This window comes from Manis pentadactyla, chromosome 2 (genome assembly GCF_030020395.1).
Source record: "Manis pentadactyla isolate mManPen7 chromosome 2, mManPen7.hap1, whole genome shotgun sequence".
NCBI classification, from domain to species: Eukaryota; Metazoa; Chordata; class Mammalia; order Pholidota; family Manidae; genus Manis; species Manis pentadactyla.
In genome coordinates this window covers 10381245-10404431 of record NC_080020.1, presented here as the reverse complement: position 1 = coordinate 10404431, position 23187 = coordinate 10381245, and the positions used below count along the sequence as shown (strand labels likewise).

At 42.0% G+C, this 23187-nt stretch overlaps 1 protein-coding gene across 4 annotated transcripts in view; it reads right to left on the bottom strand.

The window, feature by feature from the left end:
* Positions 1 to 23187, bottom strand: part of FLT3 (fms related receptor tyrosine kinase 3) — a 69999-nt gene that overhangs the window by 16334 nt on the left and 30478 nt on the right. For 2 of the 4 annotated variants that reach the window (XM_036917349.2, XM_057490043.1), the window contains 13 exons: positions 21425 to 21540; positions 16895 to 17024; positions 15881 to 16008; positions 15437 to 15576; positions 15186 to 15339; positions 14110 to 14278; positions 6373 to 6476; positions 5569 to 5677; positions 5105 to 5283; positions 4217 to 4323; positions 3998 to 4130; positions 3800 to 3904; positions 397 to 507 (listed from right to left, as the gene is read on the bottom strand). In XM_036917349.2, the coding sequence (XP_036773244.2) occupies positions 397 to 507; positions 3800 to 3904; positions 3998 to 4130; positions 4217 to 4323; positions 5105 to 5283; positions 5569 to 5677; positions 6373 to 6476; positions 14110 to 14278; positions 15186 to 15339; positions 15437 to 15576; positions 15881 to 16008; positions 16895 to 17024; positions 21425 to 21540 (1685 nt within the window). Of the gene's footprint in view, positions 1 to 396; positions 508 to 3799; positions 3905 to 3997; positions 4131 to 4216; positions 4324 to 5104; positions 5284 to 5568; positions 5678 to 6372; positions 6477 to 14109; positions 14279 to 15185; positions 15340 to 15436; positions 15577 to 15880; positions 16009 to 16894; positions 17025 to 21424; positions 21541 to 23187 lie in introns of those variants that run through there. The other 2 variants (XM_036917350.2, XM_036917352.2) reach the window with 2 other exon arrangements.

Here is a 23187-nt window from a genome sequence, read left to right as displayed (position 1 = left end):
TGGGAAGATAAAGTTCGAAATCCTGCCTTGGCTGTGTCTTATTTGAAGGAGGCCCAGCCAGGACAGTGGCCAAGCTCTGCAGCTCTGCGCCACACATTTAAGCCAGCTTCACAGCTGGGGGAAAAGTGCCGCCTGAGTAAGCAGAGGGACATGCCACAAAATACACTTGCCGTGTTGTTACTATTGCTAATTTGGTCAGAATTCTGCGGCATATCCCAAAAGAAAGGCATTCTCTACGCTGATCCGTATGCCCACATGGGGCCCCAGTGTCTAATCACACTTGGGTTCGAGGGTGCACACTGAGACTGAGAAAAGAGGAAAAATTGAGAAGATATGTTCTCTTTGTCTTCAGGCTAAAATATTTTTGACTAGGTGCTTTTGGTGGGACTCGGTTACCTGACAGCGTGCATGCCCCCAGCAGATTCACGATATTCTCATGGTTTCCCAGGTGGGTCATCATTTTGAGTTCAGACATGAGGGCCTCTCTTTCAGAACTGTCTGCTTTTTCTGCCAATGGAAGAGCATTACAAAATGTAAAGCTGAAGTAAAAGAAGTATTTTACGTTAATATATTAAAACTTTCCTTGGTTCAGAGCAGATGTGCATAAAAATAAATACATGAAATAAGACATGAGTTTTGAGTAATAATGTCCTGTGTTTTATGGCAGAATGTCAAAGATTGCAGTATAAAAGTTGTATCTGATAATGTACCTTTCTACTGGACATTCTTCTCCCTACCAAAATAAAAACCTTTATAGTTGATTCTCAAAAAACAAAACAAAATAATAATAATACATGATTTTCCTCCACTATTTTCCTCCAGTAGAAGTTAATATTCTGAAGGGCAAAACATACATTTTATTACTAATTTCTGACTCTTGGATTTGTTGAAGTCAAAGAGACACCAGATAGGGAGGTGAGCAAGGGTGGCTGGCAAGCCTGTGGTCCTCAGGTCAAGAACCGAAACGTGTCACTGGGGCCAATGGCAAGAAAGTCAAAGAGGACCAATTCCCACTGAGTTCTCAAGACACTCAGTAATTTATAATGAGAAATATGACTGTCAAGTAGGCTGGAATGTATCTGTTGGCCAATGCAGTCTCTCTCTGGAGAAAGTCTAGGTAGCTTGGCAAATTGTACTCATAATTGGGCTTAGAGGCATAGCACAAGGGTGGTTATTGATGAACTCAAAGGTCTCATGTCATTGAGGCTGATGTGCCCAGGTAGACAGGGCACCTCTCTAAGGGTGCTGGGGCCCTACAGGCAAGGGTGAGGTCTCTGGGCTGCCTTTCCCAGGCTCCAGGTACCAGGCACCCACCCATCTGTTAATATATTCTTTCTTAGAGACATAGTAACTTCACATTCAATGAAAATTTGCTTCAATATTTCCACGTCTCAGTATTTTGTCCAGGAAGACATCCTCACTTTTGTGATGGCTTCTCCAGAGCCCTGATGCCATTTCTTCTGACTTAAGTGAGCTCTCAGGTCTGTCTTATTTCTAACATCTTTGCTTGGGAGAGAGAGCCCTCACTGTGTGCGCCGTGACCCACTGGTACCTTGTGTCCTCCACTCCTTCATGTTTTATAGAGATTGGTGGCTTTCAGGTGTCCATGTCTTGTTCTTCATGACCAAAATAATACATTTTATGGCGTGCTTAACTTTTTCAAAGCTCTTTCCTATACCATTACCTGACTTTCATTCACTCACTTGTTCATTCACTTGTTGAGCAACTGAATGCCTACTGTGTCTGAGGTAATACATCAGGTATTGGGGAATGAATGACAGACAAGACACAGCCCCTGTCTTCCGGGTGTTCAGAGTCTCCCAGAAAAGAGAGACAAATAAATAAACAACTACAACACAGTGTGATAAATGCAACATGGCAAATGAATGTAGGGGTGCTGTGGGGTCACACAAGAAGGACAACACATCTAGCCTTAGGAGGGGCAGGGCAGGGAACACCAAATGTCTGTGCTGAAACTTGAGGGGAAAAAGGAGTTCACCAGGTGAATTCACAGTGGGGAGGGAGGGAGAATGCTCCATACTACGTAGCAGAACGGGCAGAGGTCAAGAAAGAAGAGAGCATAGCAAGACAGAGACAGACCCCACCCTCACGAGGCTCACAGACTAACAGGGCAGATGAGACATTAATTGAATGATTAAATAAATATGTAATTAACAACTGTGATAAATTCTATGGAAAAAAAAAGCCACCTAAAGCTAAAATAGCATACTGCCAGGAACTCCATCTCATCTGTGGTGCGAGAGAAAGCTCTCCGAGGAAGTGATATTTCAGATGAGCTCCAAAGGAGGAATGGGAGAAAACTATGCAAAAGAGGAAGGGTAAGCAGGAAGATCAGCCTGTGCAAAGGCCCTGACATGGGAGGGAGCACGGTGCTCAGAGGAACTGAAAGACGGTCAGTGCGTTGATGTGCTGAGATCACTGAACAGGCGAATGGCAGGCAAACCCCGCCGGGCTGGGATGACTATTTCAAGAGCAATGGAAAGCAACTGGAAATGTTAAGTAGAAATATGACTGACAGATGCTAACTACACTTATCGTGGTGAGCAGTTAATAATGTAGAGAATTGTAGAATCACTGTGTTGTATACCTGTAACCAATATAATATTGTCTTATCAACTATACCTCAATTTAAAATAAAAGAAAAATGATTGCATTTCATAACCACCACTTGGCCATCAGTATAGAGAGTCCAGAAGGAGGTAAATGTACATACAGGGTACCTGCCTGGGGAGCGCTGCAGCCATTCAGAAGAGACTAGGCATTAGCAACCCAGAGAAGAGAGAAGAGGATGAATCCAAGGGATGCTGAGCAGGAAACCTGCTAGGAAGAGCTTGGGGGTGTCAGAATGAGGGCGGGTCCAAGGATGAGTCCCAGGTTTCTGGTTTGCCTAGTTGTGTAAAATATGGCTGGTCACCAGTTCTTTGATAACCAGTCACCAGGAGAGGGAGCGCTGATGGTGGGCCAGGGTTGGAGGAACTAGAGTTCAGTTTGGAGAAGCTGAATTAGACGGACTTGTGAGACATCCAAGCATTTAGACATAACCTGACACTCAGAAGGAGACGCCATCGTGAGAACCATTGGTACATAGGATGTCATCATAGGTAGTTGAGAGGGCCTGCTGTGGGCACGTGCAGTGAAAATGGAAGGAGTCCCAGAAGCAAGCCTTCAGGAGTGCCATGTAAAAAGCTGGGTAGAAGACAGTGAGCCTGCCAAGGGCTGTGGAGCAGTCAGAAAGGTAGGGGGAGAAACAAAAGAATATGGTGCCATGGAAACCAAAGATCATGCCCATTTATGCTGAAAATTCAAGCATCGTGAGAACTGAAAAATGCCCGTTAGACTTAGTTCCTTGGAGGTCACCAAGCCCCTTCACAAAAGCCAGTGGGGTCTTGCTCAGTGAGTGATGCTAATGGGGGGGCTGGGGGTGGGAGCCAGGTGGGCGTGGGTGGAGCAATGCGTGGAAAATGAGAACACAGATTTGCTCTTCCACTCAAGGTCTGTGTCAAAATGCCAGAAACAATATCTACCCCTAGTACAGAAGCCAAAAAAGGAAAACTAAACAAAGAGAGAAAAGGAAGAAGGGAAGGAGTTCTGTATTCATGACTTGTATTTAGTATTCATAACTTTTGACACTAACCCCAAACTCACTCTTTTTTTTAACCCTGAAGCATGGCAAGTGGTAACCATAAAAATGATGGAAAAGATGAAAATGGAGCTGGGAGCCTGTGCCGCTCGCCTCTGGGCGGCGTATCTCTGTGGACATCATTCCGTGTAACTGTACCTTTCAGCATTTTGACTGCAACCTGGATCGAGACTCCTGTTTTACTAATTCCGTAAGCTGTTGCATTCATTACTTTTCCAAAAGCGCCCGATCCTAGTACCTTCCCTGAAAGATACACAGTGAGTGAGTAAGTGCGTGTTAAGGATTTTCTGACGGAAAGGAAAAGCTGTGGGAACATTTGCAACATCCCACTCTTACCAAATTCTAAGTTTTCTCTTGGAAACTCCCATTTGAGATCATACTCATATTCTCTGAAATCGACATAGAAGTACTCGTTATCCAAAGAGCCGGTCACCTGTACCATCTGTAGCTGACTTTCATACCTAAATTGCTTCAGAGATGAGACAAAGAGCCGATTAGCAACAGGCAGTTCTTCAGAAATAGCAAACAGTGATGAATTTTTACCTTTGCCTTTACCTTTTTGTACTTGTGACAAATTAGCATGGTTAAAACAGCAATGAAGGGAACACAGAGCCCAATGGTCGCATAGAAGGAGATGCTGTGCTGGATAAAACGAAAGGGGCCTGCAACGGAAGAGGGTCACCAGGCAATGAATGCAAATTCCTGGTTGATAATCATAGTAGAACGCTCATTACAACTGCTCACGTTCTGCTCAAGTAACCGTTCCTTGCAGTCCTTACAAGCACCCTCTAAATACTCTTCTCCCCACAGAAAACCAGGCATTGTTCATTTAAAAGGTGAGTTTCTTTTATAGGAAATCTTAAGGGGTTCTGAGACCACTTTAAAATATCATTTAATAGTGTTACAGGAAGTACATCGATTTAAACCCTCCGGATACACAGGTTAGATGAAAAAAGAAGATTGTGTTCTCCCAGAAAGATATCAGACAAGTGTGAAGTTAGTCTGGGGATGCTGGTGATTCTAAACTATCAGCGTAGGCAAGCAGGCTTCAGAACTGTTTAACTTAGGAAGTTTCTAAAAAAACACAGCTAAAAATTATTAAATAGCGGGCTAAATGCAAATAAGGATTGCAGCCAAAGGGAAAATAGTAGGACTCTCAATTACTCAATCTGTTTCCCTAGAATTGGGTCTTTTGGTAGATATTCAGTATTCTGGGAGTTTATAGTGCTACTTACACTACTCTGGGTCATGAGTCATAGCAATGCAAGTGGAAGCCGCCCTGCCCCTGACCTACACAGTAGCACACATTCAGCGGGGATTCTTGCCTGACTCAAAAGCCTTCTTTAACTTACATTCTCTTGTAAAATTCCCCCAAATAAAAGCTTGCTACCTTCTAGAGGGGAATTCCTAATGGTGGCGCATTACAGTAGCCCTGGTGTGTACCTGGGGAGTTTAAAAGGATTGTTTCACAAGATGTACCCAGAGAATTGTGTGCACAGCATTTCACCAGGAACCCTCTGATGGCTTCACTCATGTTTAGAGTACTGCTCGATATCCACTGTCCAAATACTTTTCTGTTAGCCTTCTTATTCCAAATTCCTTCGGTGATTTCCTCGGTGCAGCTGAAAAGAAATGGCAGACAGAGAAGTTAGGCAGCTGGGGCTGTCAGCAGATTGACAGACTGATAGACACCAGGGTTTCTCTACTGAACTCTAAGAGAGATTGGTCTGTTGTAAGTTTTCAGACACAATCTATGACCACTTAGAATCGCGGTTGGCTCAGAAGGCAAGCATTTTAAACACTGCATCATTTCTTCTTAAACTGTATTCATGAGAAAGACTCGGTACGTCGGAGAGAGCGTATGTTTTATGTTCTTCCCACACAAGAGACACCGATGTCCTTATTACTTGGGAGACTTGTCTGAACACTTCTTCCAGGTCCAAGATGGCAGTGGGTACCCATCAGAGGAGCAAGAAGCCTGGCTTGCTGATGCTTCCACTAGCACTTGAGGTTTCCCTGTAAAGAACAACATGTGACATAAGCTCTGTGGTAGGGTCCTTTCCAGAAGTTTCTCCAAAGTTGGCATCATATAGGGTACCCATTTATGCCAAGCAGTTTGTGCTTCTGGGATGTGTCTCATACAGGATGACTCAAGACCTCTGGTTACTCCCTTTTTCCCCTTGTCACGTAACCTTCTGTACAGGCAGCCCTACCGCCTATCTGCAGAACACCACTTTGTTACTGGTAGGCCCCGCCTGCAGGGAGCTGAGGTGTAGACCTCTATGGACCTACAAGAATCAGAATGATACTTTTTGTAGAACTATCTACAAAAAGTCCTATGAAATGTACTCTCATCTTCTTGATGACCAAAGAAACAAAAAAAATCATTACACCAAATAAATGGCACATAGTAGGACTTCTGGTCTTTCCTTAAAGATGACTTTTAAAGTCCTCAAGTCAGTAAGTCACAACACTTAAGGCACATTCAGAAAGGACATGGAATAGGTAGTATCTTAGCTTCAAAGGATGAACACAGAAAGATATATAAACCATGCCAGTAGATATGAAAGTAAAATCTCAGATGACTTCAGCATATAGAAATAGTTTTATAGCATCCCTTCTAATCCATTACCTGGCTCTTTCTCATCATGGTGAGTAAATAATTAAAGAGTTGTAAGATTAAAATTCAGTTTCTTGACAATGTAACTTACTTTTTATATTCAGTGTGAACATTTTAGTGAACTGGGCGTCATCATTTTCTGCACGGAATATATATTCTCCTGGCTGGTGTTTATGGTTGCAAAACTTAGATACGCTGTTTGAAAAGAATTAAAGATAGGTTTAGCCAAATTGTTATAGGAGATGCTGAGATGGATGTCAGTATTTCTGGGAGTCTTTCTTGAGACTCTCGCTCCCTAAAGTTCATTGGACAGGGAGGTGTCTGTAGGCTAGGTCCTTGCTAATCAAAGTGTGGTCCACAGACAGGCAGCATCAGCCTCGGTATTGTCTGGGAGCTTGGTAGAAATGCAAGACCTCCGGTCCCACCCCAGACCTACTGACTCAGAGGCCTAAGTTTTAAGATGATCTCTGTGTGACTTGTAGAAATATCAGAGGTTGAAAAGCACTGATCTAGGCTGGGGCTCATAAGAGGGACAAGAAGTTACCTGCCCCTACTTTTGTGTACATTCTGGACTAGTCCGACTTCTCAGAAGGAACCTCGGTGACAGATGAACCCATCACTCTGCTGGTCCCTGAAAGGTTGGCTCTCTGATGTTGCCGCAAGGCAGGACCTTGGACCAGCCCTTGACTTACATGGCAATTAACAGGGATGAGGGCTCAAATCCACTGAGTTTGCATAGAAATCTGTGGGTCATCTCAGCAGGCTCTGCTTAGAGTGCTCATCAGCCCTCAGAACATTTTGACATGGATAGCTTGATATTGGGGGTTATCCGCCATGCTTGCCAGGTATACGAGATGCTGAATATTGTATTGGGAGGTTGGATGATGTAAGGAGAGGCAGGGGATCAAGGAGCTGTTGAATATGCCTTCATGCATTGAAGAATTAGAAAAAAATTTTGCTTAAAACAGAGTAAGAAAATCTATTTGTTCAGAAGATATTTAATTAGGCCACTTCAATATAGCCTACTTAAAGTTAAAAAAAAAAACTATGCATGTTCAGGGTAGAAATGTAAACAGGATGCAAAAGACTAAAACATGGCTCTAGTCCTCAAAGATATCATAATGCAGGTGAGCAGACAAAACCTACATAAATAGAATGAAGCATTAAACTGGAAGCCAGTAGATTAAAGAAAGCAGGGGCCACTCTAGATGAGAAAAGTTCAGAAAACTTCATAGGCATATGAACTGAGCCAGGTCTCCAAGGATGAGCTGGTTTTAATGAGAGGGCAAAAGAAAAGACACCCAAAGGGGAGGCAACTGCATCACTTAAGACATGGGACAGGAATTCGTAAGGCCACAGTGGAGAGGAACGGGAGGCCCCTGGGTGCAGAGGCACATGTGAGGATGTAGTAGAAAGAGGGCTGAGTGGGTAGGGTCGGGCCAACTCATCAGGGACCTTGAAACACAAGCCTGATTGCTTAGAGCTGCTGGAAAGATCAGGAAGAAGCTGTGGGTCCCAGAGCAGGAGAGCAATGCCATGAGCCGTATTTCAGTTTAGACTGACGGCGGTAGCAAAAGTTCACTGGAGGGAAGTCTGGAGGCAGCTGTAGGAATCCAAGAATTCATTCATTCATTCATTCTACTGTCAATAATGCAGCTTATTTGTGAGAGGAACAGGAATATAGCAGTGAGTTAGAAAAATTAGGTTTCTGTTCTCATGGAATTTACAGTTTGGTGGTGAAGGCAGATGTGTAAGCAAGCAGTAACAGTCTAGTGTGGGCAGTCCTGAGGGAGAAGAAGTGAAAGTTCAGATGTGAGAATTCTGAGCATGAAAAGACAAACATTGCCTATGGAAGGGAAAGGAGAGGAGAGAGCAAACCCCAGCTGCCCCAGGAAAACAGAAATAACAGGCAGGTGCTGGACTGGACACAGAAGATGGAGGAGAGAACAGAATCCCATTTGAGCCCTAGGATTTTACACGCACACTTGGCAACACACACCTAGAGCAGCAGTTGAGCCCGGGTCTATCTGACACTAGTGTTTTGTGCCCTGCACTCCCAAACTCAGAGGTAATCTGACTGCATCCAGTAATGAGAGGATTTATTTCTCTGACTCACCATTTGAGCATTTAACAAGTTTTTTATTTGCCTTCCTAACAAAAAGACTGAAGAAGTAAAAAGGGGAATTCTTTTTTTTTATCCTGACCTACCTCTGGACAAGACGGAAATGGTTGGTGAAGCGCAATTGATGGAAAGATGGGGGAAAGCCCCATTATAACCCTGGGGAGAGAGCAGACACAGCTACATATGATTTCCGGACTTTAGGAAGAAAGAGTTCACTTGGTCCAAGAAGAGAAGAACAAACGACATGAGCTTCTACAAACAAAAAATGTAATTCTCACTGGACAGCAGCCAAAGGTCCCAAAAAGGAAGAGGAGAGGAGATAAAAGAGGAAGCCAATGTGGCTAGGCAAGGACCATGCCAAGAGCACCAATCAATTTGATAGGAAGGGAAATTACCGGTACAACTATTGATCAGTCTGCCAACCAAAGGAAAATGATTTGTAAATTTTTTTGCTAAGTCTTTTGTGGTGTCTTACTGGCGTATGATAAGCCATGGTATAGATGACACAGCATCTGAAATGTTCTCTCTCTTCCAGGAAGGAAGCTGGCCACACAAACAGCCCGAACACAAAATGGAAGATCTAGGTTGTTTAAAACTGCCCGTCCCCCTGTGTGACATTAACCCTAGCTAGCAACTGCAGCGCCGAACCTCCTCGGGAATTCCAAGGGGACTAACCTGTTAGGTGACTGGGACATACAAAGTTTCCTCTTTCCCTGAGGGTTTTTCTAAAAATGGCTAGCTGGCACGAGACGGACAGTCAAAGAATTGGAGTTCACAGTGAAATAATATCTTGGTGACTAAGACATATTCTCATTATGATTATAGTGTTCTCTTCTGTACAATCTGAATGCAGGTCATTTTAGTTTTCCATTTAGCACCTAGATGAGGGGAGCTGAGGACAGGCAGGCTCTTCCCAGGGAGTGGTTTTTCTATAAAGAATGTTTTATTCAAAGGGCAAAGGATTATCAGAGTCACATCGGATTGCAGAATAAAAAGGCAGGTATTGGGGAGGTTGAGAGCTTCTGAAACTGGAGCACAAAGGGCTGACAGGCCTGGAGGTGGCTTTGCAGCCCTGAGCAGCACCTGCTGGGGAATGTGGCACGTCCATTTCCTGGGACTGCAGTTTCCTCGGGTTTGGGAACACAGCCCAGCTGGGGTTGAATCTGTTCAAATTTTTATCCTGAGTTATATAAAGATATGAGGGGGGTGGGTAAGAGGTACTGATGATTTTGTATGAGTCTATGTAACATGAAGCTCAGAGAGCCCACAAGCCTTGGGTGATACAACCATTAAAACTGGAATAGCAAAGCATGGCATGGCTCATAAAGAGGCTTTTATTTCTAAATAACCAACAAGCATACTTCTATTTTTGTTTTCTGTACACTAGGTTTGAGAAACACACTTTTGAAATGAGTTGGTATCAAGAGGCAGCATAGTAATATGGCTAAAGCACAGGCTTTGAAGTCCACAGTTTTTGCTGGAATCCCAATTCTGCCATGCCCAGTGTGTGACCTTGGGCACGTCACTTAACCTCTCTACCTCAGCCTCCTCATTTGGGAAATGAAACCAGTCATAGTATCTGCCTCGTATGGTTGTGGGAGGAGAACTTTTCATTGAATCTTTATGAAAGCAGTTTTATACAAAGTGACTACAATAGTGCCTGGCACATGGTAAACACAATATATGTGTTAGATTATCATTGCTTTGAGGCATATTAAGTCAGAAAATCACATCAAAATAAAAAGAAAGATGAAAAGAAAAACTAAAGTAAATGCCCATCAACAGGAGTTACAATAAAATTTTCTAGAATGTGGAATACTATGCAGCCATTAAAATGATAGGGTAAATAATGTAAGATATACTTATTAACATAGAGCAGAAAGCCATGATATGTTTTAAATGAAAAATCAGTTTACAAATGGCACAGTTAACGTCCTATTTATACAAAAATCTATGTTTATATATTTCTGTCATGGTGGTTATGTAGAAAATGTCTGAAATGTAATCTCCGGAGGTAGAATTATTGGTGTTATTTCTATTTGTTTTTTAAAGGTAATTTCAGAAAACAGAAATGAATGAAAGGTATTGATTTTGCCCTATGTGACTGGGTAAGGAACTTAGCCTGTTTCCATAGTTCATAAAATGGGATTGTGAACATTAAATGAGATAACTCGTAGAAAGGACTTTGCACACTGTCTGGCAGGTAAGAGTTCAAAGAAGTTTCTTTTATTCTCAGTGAGTGGGGTCTCTAGGAGAAAGGGGGCTACGTGGCTGTCACAAACAGTAGAAATGAAGGGGGGCAGGGTTTGGGTGGGGGCTCTAGGTATTTCACTAACCCCAACATCTTTTCCTTCTTTCTCTCTATACACTCAAGTTTCATCTGGCTTAAGGGAGAAAAAATAAAATCCTCCCAGGGAGGCTCAATACACTTCTGTAATTACACATCATTTATTGCCTGGGGAGCCTGCTTTTCTGTTTGTTCCTGAGAAGGACCAGGTCTCATCAGGCTGAACCCACACGACCACCACACTGATGTTTACAAGCAAGCACTGATTGACACCTGCTATGTGCAGAACTTAAGACTCCTAGAGTTGGGAAATTAAATACTTCAGGGAAAATGAAAACACAAGGATTGGGCAAGCTAAGGATAGCCTTTCAGAAGAAATTACTAAATAATGATAACACTCTAATAGGTTTTGTTTTGTTTTTAACCATGACACTGGGGAAAACTAAGGTAGATTTGGTATTTATAATCAAGTCTCTACAGATAGGAAATTATGCAAACAAACAGATGAAATACCCTAGACTTTTTCTCAAGACCAAGGTATCAAGACTGCTGGAAAGTTATAATTTAATACAATGTAAACATGACAAGGCAAACCCTAATAAACTTTGGTGCAATATTTGAGGAAGTAAATTGGAGAAATGAAGCTGTGAATGTGGGGAAGCTGCAAGATTCCTGGCACACGCACCACAGCCACACCAGAGCTTTTTCAGGAGGAGTGTTATTACGTAGACCTTTCAGTTACATAGAAAAACCCCAGGCCACTCTGCTTTTAAATCAGTTAACATGATTTAAAATACTCTGGTTAAATTTGTTCAGTCTAGGATGGTGGTTGCAAAGGATGCTCACTACGCCGTTCTTTCTGTTTATTTGTCAAATTGAAACTTTATAAGTGGGAAAAAAATCTCAGATTATTAGTGAGTCTGCCACCCCCATCTCAACATGGAGCCTCACGTGGAGAGCACAAGACATTTAGAGCCTGCAGAGCTGTGCCCACATTTTTGATTATTCATTTTTCGGAGGACCTTTTTCAGGAAGAAGGAGGCTCCGTCTTCCCTTTGTGCTGTGTATTAAGTGGGGCGTGGCTCCTGGTGTATGATTATCACCAACAAGCATTGCAGCGCTCCAGGAACTTTTAAAATAAAATAAGCACTGAGTGTTAGGTGCTGTGCTAAGTCTGTCTGTATGGTCCTTGTAGTGCAAAGAGGGTGCCACTGATTCATCTTTGGTCCAGGCCCTGCACTTTGAGTCATTTTCCAGGTGAAAATGAATTCACACATTTATTAAGCGCATGTGAACTGAAAGAGGCATTGTACAGACATGGAGAGATGACAGGGCGCCTTTCTTTATGAAGCTTATAAACTCAGCTGTGAGATTCTACACCCAAAGAGGATACCTATACTAGCAGGTAACTATGAACAAGAGAGGTACAAAACACTGCAAGAAACTGGATCTGTCCTGATTTATTTATTTGGCTCCCTCCACAGGATGACAGCATGGGTCAGGATGCAGACTGGGACCATGGACAGAAACCACATTTACCAGCCCACTAGGTTGGCCCGTGACCCATATAACAGACACATGGTCCTGTAATGAGTGATTCTGTAAAATCTCAAGAAGTTGTGAGACATGTCCCCAGCACAGTGGCAATGATCTCCCAGGTGGCCTCTGGCACTGAAAGGTGCCTGTGTAAAGTTGGTGGGGATTGGGAGACAGGCATTACTTCATTCACTCTGTAGCCTCTCACAGCATCAAGCCCGTGAGAAGATATGAAAGGAGTATTTGCTCAACTAAACTGAGTTGATCCTCCAGCTCCGAATCAGGTTCAGAGGAGAATCCCTTGGTGCTACGAGCTCCTCTGACACTGAGTCACATGCAAGGCAGGGAGGGGATGATGACACAGTTGACAGCCTTCTGCCTGGGGTAGTCCAACAGGGAAGACAGGGTGACTCTCCGGCCTCCTAGTTTCAAAAGTCTGATGATTCAGCGTAAGGCTCAGGACAATGGGGCATCCCTCTAAGGTGGTGTTTCTGAGTTTGGGAAGTTTGTATCAGTAAGCTCACAGGCCAGAGGCTGCATTCGTAATTAACTGAAAAATGAACGCTTGAACATGTGGAGTTTGGGGCAAGAGAAGGCAGACACTCCCGTGCAAACTCTGCCATTGACACTCTTTAAAAATGCAAGCAAGGATCAGTTACAAATCACTTGTGGGTATGGAGAAGAGCACACTAATCATGAAACAGACACTGAGTAGAACAAGGTCAAAGAGCCTAACCCTTCCTCTTCCTCTAGACCAGGGCTAGCCAACAGAAATATCATGCAAGCCACAGATGCAATTTCAAATTTTGTAGTTAGCTACAATTAAAAAAGGAAAAAGAAGTAAAATTTAATAATAGGTTTTATTTCACTCAATATATGCAAATGACTATTATGGAACAAATAATCAATATAAAAATTCTTAATGAGATACCTGACATTGTCTTTTTTTTCACACTATGTCTTCAAAACCCAGTGTGTATTTTACAATTACAGCACATTTCAATTTGGAATAGCTACATTTCAAGTTCTCAGCAGCTGTATATAAGGCTAGTACCTACTGTATTGCTTGGCCCAAATCTAGACCCATGAAAGGAGTTACTGGAGAGTCTCATTAAAAATGTAGAATCTAGGTGTTTTGCCCCAATTTCGGTTTGGCATGTCTGGAATGAAAGCCAGGAATCCACATTTTTAACATCTGCCCCAATCATTCCCAGGTAGTTGGTTTATGGACCACACGTTGAGAAACAATTTACTCTGGACCACTGGCTTGCTTCAGAGATGACAAGGGCCTTAGTCCTCAGTCTAGCCTGAAACCATGTTGCATAAGATTAATTTTAAGAGGTAAGAGATGTTGTAGCTATGGAAAATCCAAGAAAAACATGTTTTGTTCTTCAAAGAGGGAATGAAGATTTCTCCCATAAAAGAACCTTGAATACAGTGGTACAAATCCCTAGGAAAGTGAAATTTTCCTTCAGCATTTATTACTGGGCTAGTTCTGCATTTGTTTTTTAAAAATTTAAATCAATACACCTATAGGTAATGTTTTACTGTTTTTAAGGGGTTTTACTTCCTTAATCATCCACAAATGTGCTCAGGGAGACTCCGTGTACTACATGACAGTCCCCTCAAAAAGGAAGTGACAATCTGGTGACTCAGAAAATGCCGTGGAACCATACGCAAACTAATATTATTCTTTCCTTTTCTCGTGGGGGTGTTACACTGTCTGAACGGATGTTAAAACGTCTTGTGTCCTCATATCTGCTGTGCCTGTTCTCGTCTTCAGTGTCAACTCAATAATATGTGAACTCATAATTCGAAACTGTTCTCAAGGGCAACGGGAAGCATGGTGCCAACAACGGAACGTTGGCCTTGGACTATCTCACCTGTACCCGTCTTCAAGGCCACGGTGCTCACAAGGAAATGATTTGCGGGAGAAGGTCCACGTACATCTGATCTGTGGGTATGCTTTAAACCTGACGGAAAAACAAAACTCTTCATACTGGTCAATTTCATAATCTTCACTTGATTTGGAAGCATTTATAAATCCCTTTTCTGCGAAAGAAAAGAAAAACATGAATAAATCAGACAATGCGATTCATGTGGAAATACATTGAGAAGATAAAATAAAATGTTTATTCATCAGTTTAACATAAGCAAACTCAGATGTGGGCATGAGGCAGGTCAGATCTGATGTTCCAGCAGCAAACACAGGGGTCCTGACCCCAGGAACAAGCCTGAGCTCACCACCTTCTGGAATCAAGATTCCTCTAAGACTTGGATGTACATAATTGACTCACTTTCCAAAGAAAAGTATAAATAAACCCAAAGGTTTTGCAGACAATTTCAAGACACTGAAAGGCTCCCCCAGCCCAGTCAACCAGGTACTCATTGGGGTCCATGACAGTTGAGAGCGCCTGTTCTCAGCCAGAACAGCTCTCTCAGGGACACATCCCACGTGAAATAACCTCAGGATAGAAATAAAAGCAGTCTTGCCGGAAATATTCACAAGGTTTCCTTAAGGAACACTTCCTTATTAGTTTGGTAAGAGAAGCCCTTCCTTTCCTATCATTTCCATCACGGCTGAAGGCTGCCACCTAATCTGAGTTTACTTAAGCGTGGTTGGTCCAAATCCTAGGTAGCCCACCCAATGTCGATACAATCTGAATAGAAAGAAGTAGCCCCATCCTAAGGAAACTTACAGTCCGCTGGCAGGCAAAACCCACAAACAATGCTCACATTACAACGTGATAAGTATACAGACGGTGGCACTCATGCAGCGTGGTTAAACCGGAGGGAGGGGCGTAGGCAGCTTCTATTTGCAAAGCTATTGTAATTCGTTTCTTTCTCGGCTTTTTGACACTAATATTTAGATTGAAATCAGAATTTTCAGTACACACCTCACATTCCACACGCAAGCAACTACAGTTTGCATACACATTGTGAGAACAGCCTGCATTACCTATAATGGTAACCAAAGCGGATTTACTGGGATGCTCTGAAGAGGAACAAGTGTAATACCCGGTGTCGTTTCTTCCCACTGATGATGCAAAAGCAAACAGAATCCGTATCATAGTTCTGTTTGTGGAATAGGTACTCATCTCAAAGTAGCTGCCCTAGATTTTAATAAAACAGAGTTGGAATTTAATGATTTCAACCTGTACTATCAGTTCATTGTTTCTGCATTTTTGGAAGGCAAATTGGTCACATTACCTCATCCAGGGCTTTATTTTCTAATTCCCAGCTGAGCCCGAATCCATGGTTTACATGAACAGCTTTGCACCTTATCCATAGGGGTTCTCCTACTTTAAGAAATAATTGTGGCAGTGTGGTCTGAGGGGTGTGATTTAGATCTAGAAGATGAAGACATCCCAAGTAAGAAACACAGTTGTTTTCCTTGTCACAAAATACATCCTGAACATTCTAAAGAACAAATGTTATGAACCGCGCTGATAATCTTTTAGAGACTGACTACTCTTTCATGAAGAAATCAGCAGGTAGAGAATCCATATGACATTCGAAATGACATAAAAGAACTCTAGAATTTCTGAAGCTGGATGATTACCAAAGAGATTGACAGGAAGAATATATGGTTGGTCCCAGACTGCTTCTAAAGAACAGTCTCTGGAATACAAGTCCATGATACTGTGGTCTTACCTATTGTGAACAGCTTGGTGCATTCCCTGCCCAGCTCATTTCTTGCACAGCACCTTATGTCTGTTCCAAACAATTCATGAAGCACGCTCTCCTCCTTTGTCACAACAGCTGGACTTTCTCCTTTACAGCTGCAATTAGAGAATCAATGTCATCTGACTAAACATGTTTTAACATTACCAAGGAATGTTCAGGAGAAGAATAAAGCTAAAGGTTCTAGAGCCTGTTTAACCCTGCCAGGAAAGGAGCAGGTCAAAAGGCAAGCAAACCCAGATCTATGGCTTCAGAGAAGAGTTCCTAAGGGAACTAGTTACTTAACCATTAATTAATTAGTTAATTAACTAGTTATTAATCATTATCTCAACCCTTAGAATAACCCTGGAGAGGATTATATAATAAAACAGTTTACAGTTTTTCGTGTTTGGTGATCTCTTTTGTTATTTCAAAAGAGAAAGAAAGGAAAAATTGAGAAAGAAGATGGGGGAAAAAGAAGAGAGAAAAGGAATCGCATGATTAGGTTTTAATACAGCTTAACAAGGTAGGTGTCTTTTCTTTGAAGCACAGAAGAGGCCAGCCAGTGACAAGGAGAGAGGCTAAGAGTGCAAAACTCCCTAGAGTCCCCAGAACTAACAGGGGAGACGGTCAAGGTGTCCCTCCTGAGAGACGTTCTCCACATCTCAGGACCCAGGAGCAAATCCTTCTCCCCAGCCAGACGCTCAGGCAGCCAACAATCCTGCAACTTTTAAGGGCTTTTACGGGTAAAGTGTGACGTCCAGCGAGGACCCTGCTGTTGAGTGACATCAGATTTGAGTTCTGTAGGGCCTCCTTACTAAAACATCCCCATCTTCCTCCCCGGGGAGTCCTGTTCTCCCTGGGAAGTTCTTTTAGGAGCCAAAATCTCCTGTTAACATGCTGATAGATGAACTTATCCAGACAGTATGATATATATTTAGGTCTATATTAGACAAAGTCCAAAAAGTAGAGTAACAAGAGCAGTGACCTCCGTACATGTCATACCTTTCACTCTGTGAATCGCAAAACACCCATTCCACGGTCGGTTCTGGAATGCTCTCAGAGATGCAGACCAAGGCATCCTGATTTTCCATTTTTCGAAAGTAAGGTCTCCGCAATGTGTAGAGCAGTGTATCTAAAGCATCATAAATTATTCACATTTTAATGTTTTAAAAATAATCGTCTTAGCAGCCCCCTCAAAAAAAGAATTCGACATCATTAAGCGGTGTTAATATTTTATACCACAGCAGTATCTTTTGCTCCCCTCCAAATATATATGTGATGGTATATGTCTCCTCGCTGACATATTAAATTCAATTCTGGCTGAAACACCCACTGGAGTATTTATCCTCTTTGCCAGTTTCTTTGGGTACTTCATCAATGCACACACCAGTAAAATAAGTAAGGGGGGTGAAGTCATGGACACATACGAATATTGCCATGCACAGGAGAAAGAAAACTAGAACTAACACAAAGACTAAAACCCTCCATATGTAGTTTAAGACCAGTAATTTTATCTGGAACTAGGCAGAAATATCCTGATTGAGAAATGCAGAATACAGTCGGATGGAGTTAGAACTGGAACAGAATCAGGGGGTTCACGCTGGACCATCACCCCTCATGCCCCACCCCCTGTCTTCCACTCCCCACAGAGCTTAACATAAACTTTCTGCTTCTGCTTGGACACCTCTACAGACAAGAGTTCACCAGCTCCCAGAGTAGATCGTTCCATTGTCAACAAATCTTTTTTTTTTTTTAAAGAAAGTTTCCCTATATTGAATTCCAATTTCCCTCCTTACAATATTTTTGTTTAAAATTATTATGTAATACTTTCTCTATATATACAAAATAATATATGAAATATCAATGTGAAGCATATAATCAAAATGAATATTCATGGACTCACATACAATTTAACAACCTGAATATTAATAAATACCTTTGAATCTACTTTTGAGCCCCTCCCCATCTATCAACCCTAGGTAGCTTTTATCCTGAATTTTGTGTTTATCATTCCTGTGCTTTTAAAAGTAATTCACCTCATGTTTGCATGAGTGTGTACACGTTAAAATTCATCAAACTGTACGCTAAAACTTGTGCATTTTATTGTATGTACTTCAATAAAAAAAATAATAAAAATATTTGGCCACACAGAAATGTGTCCCTAAACAATATACTGGTTTGTTTTGTTTTTGAGCTTTAACAAAAGAAATCACTCAATATGTCGCCTTCCACAACATCATTTTTTTCAAACAACTTTATGTTTTTAAGATTCATCCATGGCTTTGCATGTAAGTATTTTTTTTTTTTTTACTGCTACTTAGTATTCCATTGGTGAATACACCACAGTCTATTCTATTTTCTTGCACTGGACATTCGGGTTGTTCCCTGTTTTCTGCATTACCAACAGCGGTGCTGTGAACATTCTATACTTTTTCACTGAGGCAGGTGTGGATGTTTAATAATATATCTAGAAATGGAACCTCTGGTTTATATGGGATGAACACATTCAGCATTATGAATCATAACAATCTGTTTTCCAAAGTGGTTATACTAATTTACACTTACAAAGCAAGATATGAGATATCCCAATTCTCTATATAGGTACTAAGACTTCTTAATTTTTAACAATCTAGTGGGTATAAAATGGTATCTCATTGCGATCTTAATTTGCATTTCCCAATTATTAATTTAATATGTTTATTGACCACTTAGGTTTCATGTTCTGAAAGTGAAATGCCCACTCATATCTTTTGTTCATTTTTCTATTGAGTTTTTCCCTTATTTATTTGTAGAAGCTTTACCTATTACAATCATTAATCCTTTTTGATTATGTGAATTGCAAATATCTTTTCCCATTTTGTGGCAGCTTTTACTTTCTTTCCCTGTAATTTCTGACTAGCAGTCCCAATTCTAACCCTTGAGCAATTTTTCTTTAATGTGTAGCTTTGCTTCCACATGAAAATCTCTCAAATATTTAAAATCAGAAACCAAGGTCAGGGGAGATTATTACTATCCAAGGCATTTTAACCAGTTAGCTCAGGTTTCCTGACTCATATGCCAGAATTTCCTCTAAGTTACACCACAATCTTCTTTCCTCAAAAGAGTTCCTTATCTTTGTGCTGAACATTACCAATTCCTTCAGCTGCTCCTAATTTAAGGAATTGCAAGTTCTTCACTATCCTGGTTGCTCTGTTTTGCCAATATTTGTCTGAAAAAAAAAATGTAGAACTGACAATAATAATCTCCCATTAATTTCCTTAACCTAGCTGTTCTATTTTCACGAACACTGCCAGAGTTCAGATTTCCTCTTTAGCAGCCGTGCTCTACTGTCGGTTAACACTGGGCTTGTGGTTCACTAAACCCTGTCCTTTTTTTCACACTAGCTGTTGCCAAATCTCCCCAACCTGATTTTTTGAACCCCACCACCCAGCAGAATGCTAAAAACATGATACAATTGACTTGAATGATTGTTACATTTTTACATGGTAAATCTTAAGTGAAAATAAGATACCCTAAATGTTACAGAAACACAGTAGATGTTCCCTTTCCTAATACAACTTTATTCAACTATAAAACCCTTGGCAAAAAAAAAAAAAAAAGAGAGAAAAAGCAAGCAAGAAATCTTTTATTTTCCAACCTGAAGCAAACAGACAATTTACCATCCCACGGAGGAGGGCAGGGGACTGAGGAGAGGCAGGGAATAGACCAAAGTCAAAGACTTCCTGACCTTTTGTTTGCTTCATCCTATACATTTCCGAGTCCTTGAAGGGCTTTTTGAACAAATTTTGACAAATTTTGATCTTACCTGATTTTTGTCTTGTAGGCTGGCTTTAGACAACCCACCTTAACCCCAGTAAAATGACACCTCTGGAAATCTAATGAGCACAGGTGCTCTTTCTGTCAGCATCTTTGCCTACAAGGTTATGCATTCCTGCACAAGAGCCAGGGCAATGGGTGTAGACCTGGCTACACTCCGCCTGTGCTGGGCCCACTTCCACGCCTATGAGCATGCCCATTTTCTCACCTACATGAAGGCGAGATGGCTGTGAGGGTCTGAGATGGTACGCGCAGAGCACGCTCAGCAAAAGGGTGGCTCCACTGTGGGTGGGATGCCATGCACCACCCCCCAGCTTCGTGCCTGCAAGTCGCTGGCAAGGAAGTTTGGCCCAGCAAGTCGATCAAGGTGTAGCCAGGGCACCTGATTTAAAGTGGCACTCACCCAGAGATTTGGGAGCGCTGCCCTGGCCCTAAAGGCAGGAGCTATGAACGCACCACAGCCAGGGCCGATCTGTTGTGTGAGGTAAGGCGGTGAGTGCGTACGGCGCTGGGTCTGCGCCATCGGGAGGGAGTGAGGAGCCCGAGACGCGTGCCACGGGAGATGCTGCCAGCTGCGTGGTTGCCTCCCTGGGTAGGCACACTGCATTGTTCCTTACAGTTGGCACAGTGACCTGGCACTTGTATAAATTCACAGTAGCCACTAACTTTACATAGCTATTTCAATTCCATTTTTAGTTTATTAAAATTAATAAAATCAAACCTTTGGTATCTCAGTCACACAGGCCACATTTACAATGTTCAACAGCCACATGTATCTGTAGCTACTGCACGGGAAAGCGCAGACACACGGTTCCATCACCTCAGAGAGCTCTGTCGGACAGCGCCATGATCTTACAGTCCCATGGGGGATGAATCTAACCCCATTTTACAGTCGTCCCCCCTTATCTGCCATGTCACCTTCCACAGTTTCAGTTTCCCACAGTGAGCCATGGTCCAGAGCAGATGATCCTCCTTATGACATGTCCTCAGAAGGTCAGTAGTAGCCTGAAGCCATGTCAAGTGCCTACGTCATTCCCCTCACTTCATCTCATCACACAGGCATTTTATTACCTCCCATCATCACAAGAAGAAGGGCGAGGACAATACAGTGAGATATTTTGAGAAACAGAGACCACATTCACAATAAAACAGAGACTTTTATTATAGTCTCTTGTTATAATTGTTCTATTTTATTATTAGTTATTGTTAATCTCTTACTGTGCTTAATTTATAAATGAAACCTTACCCTACATATGTATAGAAAAAACATAGTATACATAGAGTTCAGTACTGTCCACAGTTTCAGGCATCCGCCTGGAGTCTTGGAACGGATTCCCCGTGGATACATGGGCACTACTTTACACATATGGCAACTGAGGCTCATGGAGATCAAGTGACCTGCCACAGGTGGGGGTATCAGATCTAGAATAAGAACCCGGGGCTTCTGACTTTAAGATCAAAATGTTTTCCATTTTCTCCCCTGTCAGCCATCTGTCACTGAAAAAAGGATGTCCTGGATTTTTAGGAGCACGAATTCTGGTAGTCCAGGGATCATGTCAGAGTCTCAGTGGGTTATATGGACGTTTAAAGCAAATTCACTCAACGACGTGCTGATGGAAACCTGAATATTGTGTCCAAAACAGCTGGTAAAAAGCTCATGAGTTCTAAACCACTGCTTTGGAATACTGCGAATACCTAGGAGCAAACTGCACTTACTTCTTATACTCACTGTAAACAATATTGTGTAATTGGCAGCTTCGCTCTGAATAAAAAGTAGGTATTCTCCAGCTTGGGTTTCTGTCATTTTCAAAATGACCATGGAAACAACTCTTCTGAAAAACAAGAAAGAGAACTGGTTATTTTGGAAAATGGGTGAAACTAAAAACATAAAATTTCATACTGAGTCAGAATGGCGGCTCCCACATTCCATCCCTACCCCGGCACCCAGGGCGGCTCTGTGGAGGCCGCAGCCTCGGTCGCACACCCAGTGCTCAGCCTGAGCCTGGTTAATTCGGCCTTGACTTTTATGAGGTCCCACCTTTGAAAGTGAGTGTCCTCCATCCAGCACTTTCATCTCATGCCTCTTGCACCCCATGGCGAGGAAACTCCTACCCAAAACTGCAGGGACCTGTTGGCACACCCCCATGGGCAGTGGCGGACCATTCCTTTCAGTGATGAAGCACCTGCCACAGCCATATCGGTCCAGTCACCTGGCCACAGCGTCAGTTCCCCATTTGCAGAACCACATCACTGCACAAGCACGAAACACTGAGACATAGAACCTTCTGTTTTGTGCCTCTCCCTCTCAAGAGGAAAGAATTCAAGCAAAAGGTATTTTCCTATGAAGTAATCAGTACACTGACATATCACATAGATGTAAGGAGAAAGACGTTAGTATTTTTAACTTTGCAGATACTTGGTAGAGATAAATTGGCTAAGGGCAGTCTCTTCAAAGAAATGATGTTGATGTGTTTGGTGATACCCATTCTCATTTAAGCATAAAATATTGTTTAGCAGTTGACTGAGTAATGTTGGATTTAAATGTACACTTTCTGACCTTTAAATCCTTACTACTCATAGTGTGGCCTTCCTCTGACAGTGTTAGCATTAGTTGGGAGGTAACAGAGATGCACAATCTCAGGCTAGCCCAGACCAACTGAATCCAAATCTGCCTTTTAACAAGATCCCCAGGCAATCCAAATGCCCATTAAGCTGGAGAAGCACCACTCAGAGCTCCAAGCAACAAGTTCAAGAGTACTTGTGCACGCATCCATGTGGACAGCAAATTAGTAGGATATATATATTTGATTTGCTTCTGCAGATAGTTTGGTGATGTGCTTGCTTTCTCTGAAATGTTCGCTTTCCTAGTATCATTTATGAACTCTTGGACATATCATACAAAACTCTATGCCAGATATAAATTTCTATAATTTTCTACTGTGGAAAAGTTGCTTAAAGTATTTTGGTACCAAGTTAACTAATTCACATAAAACACCCCCATGACTCTGGCTAACAAATAGAACTCCTGTCCTAAAGCAACAAAGGCAGTCTTCTCATGGAATGAAAAGAACCCCATTTTTTTTTATTTTGCTTTTTGGTCTCAATCTAGTGAGAACTGCAGTGGCATAAAAATTTAATAAGATTACTAGGACATTTCTTTAAGCCAAAATTCTTAATACAAGAGTGCTTTGGTTTAACCTCAACATAAAAGTAACCAAAACACAGAAGTGAGTAAGACAGTCTCAAAAGAGGAAAGGAAAATGAATGTGCTCCAAGATTCAGAACCAAACCTCAGAATTATAGCTACTGTCCTGAAAATCGCTTAAGAGTTTGGAAACAAATACAAACACTTGGTACAAATCAGCCACAGAGATGTTCTCCCATACCTCAGTCAAGTGGCATAACACCCCCTTTAGGCCATTTGGGTGTCATTTACAGCATGTTCCTGGAAAAACAATGCCTCTTCTACAGCTATGGGC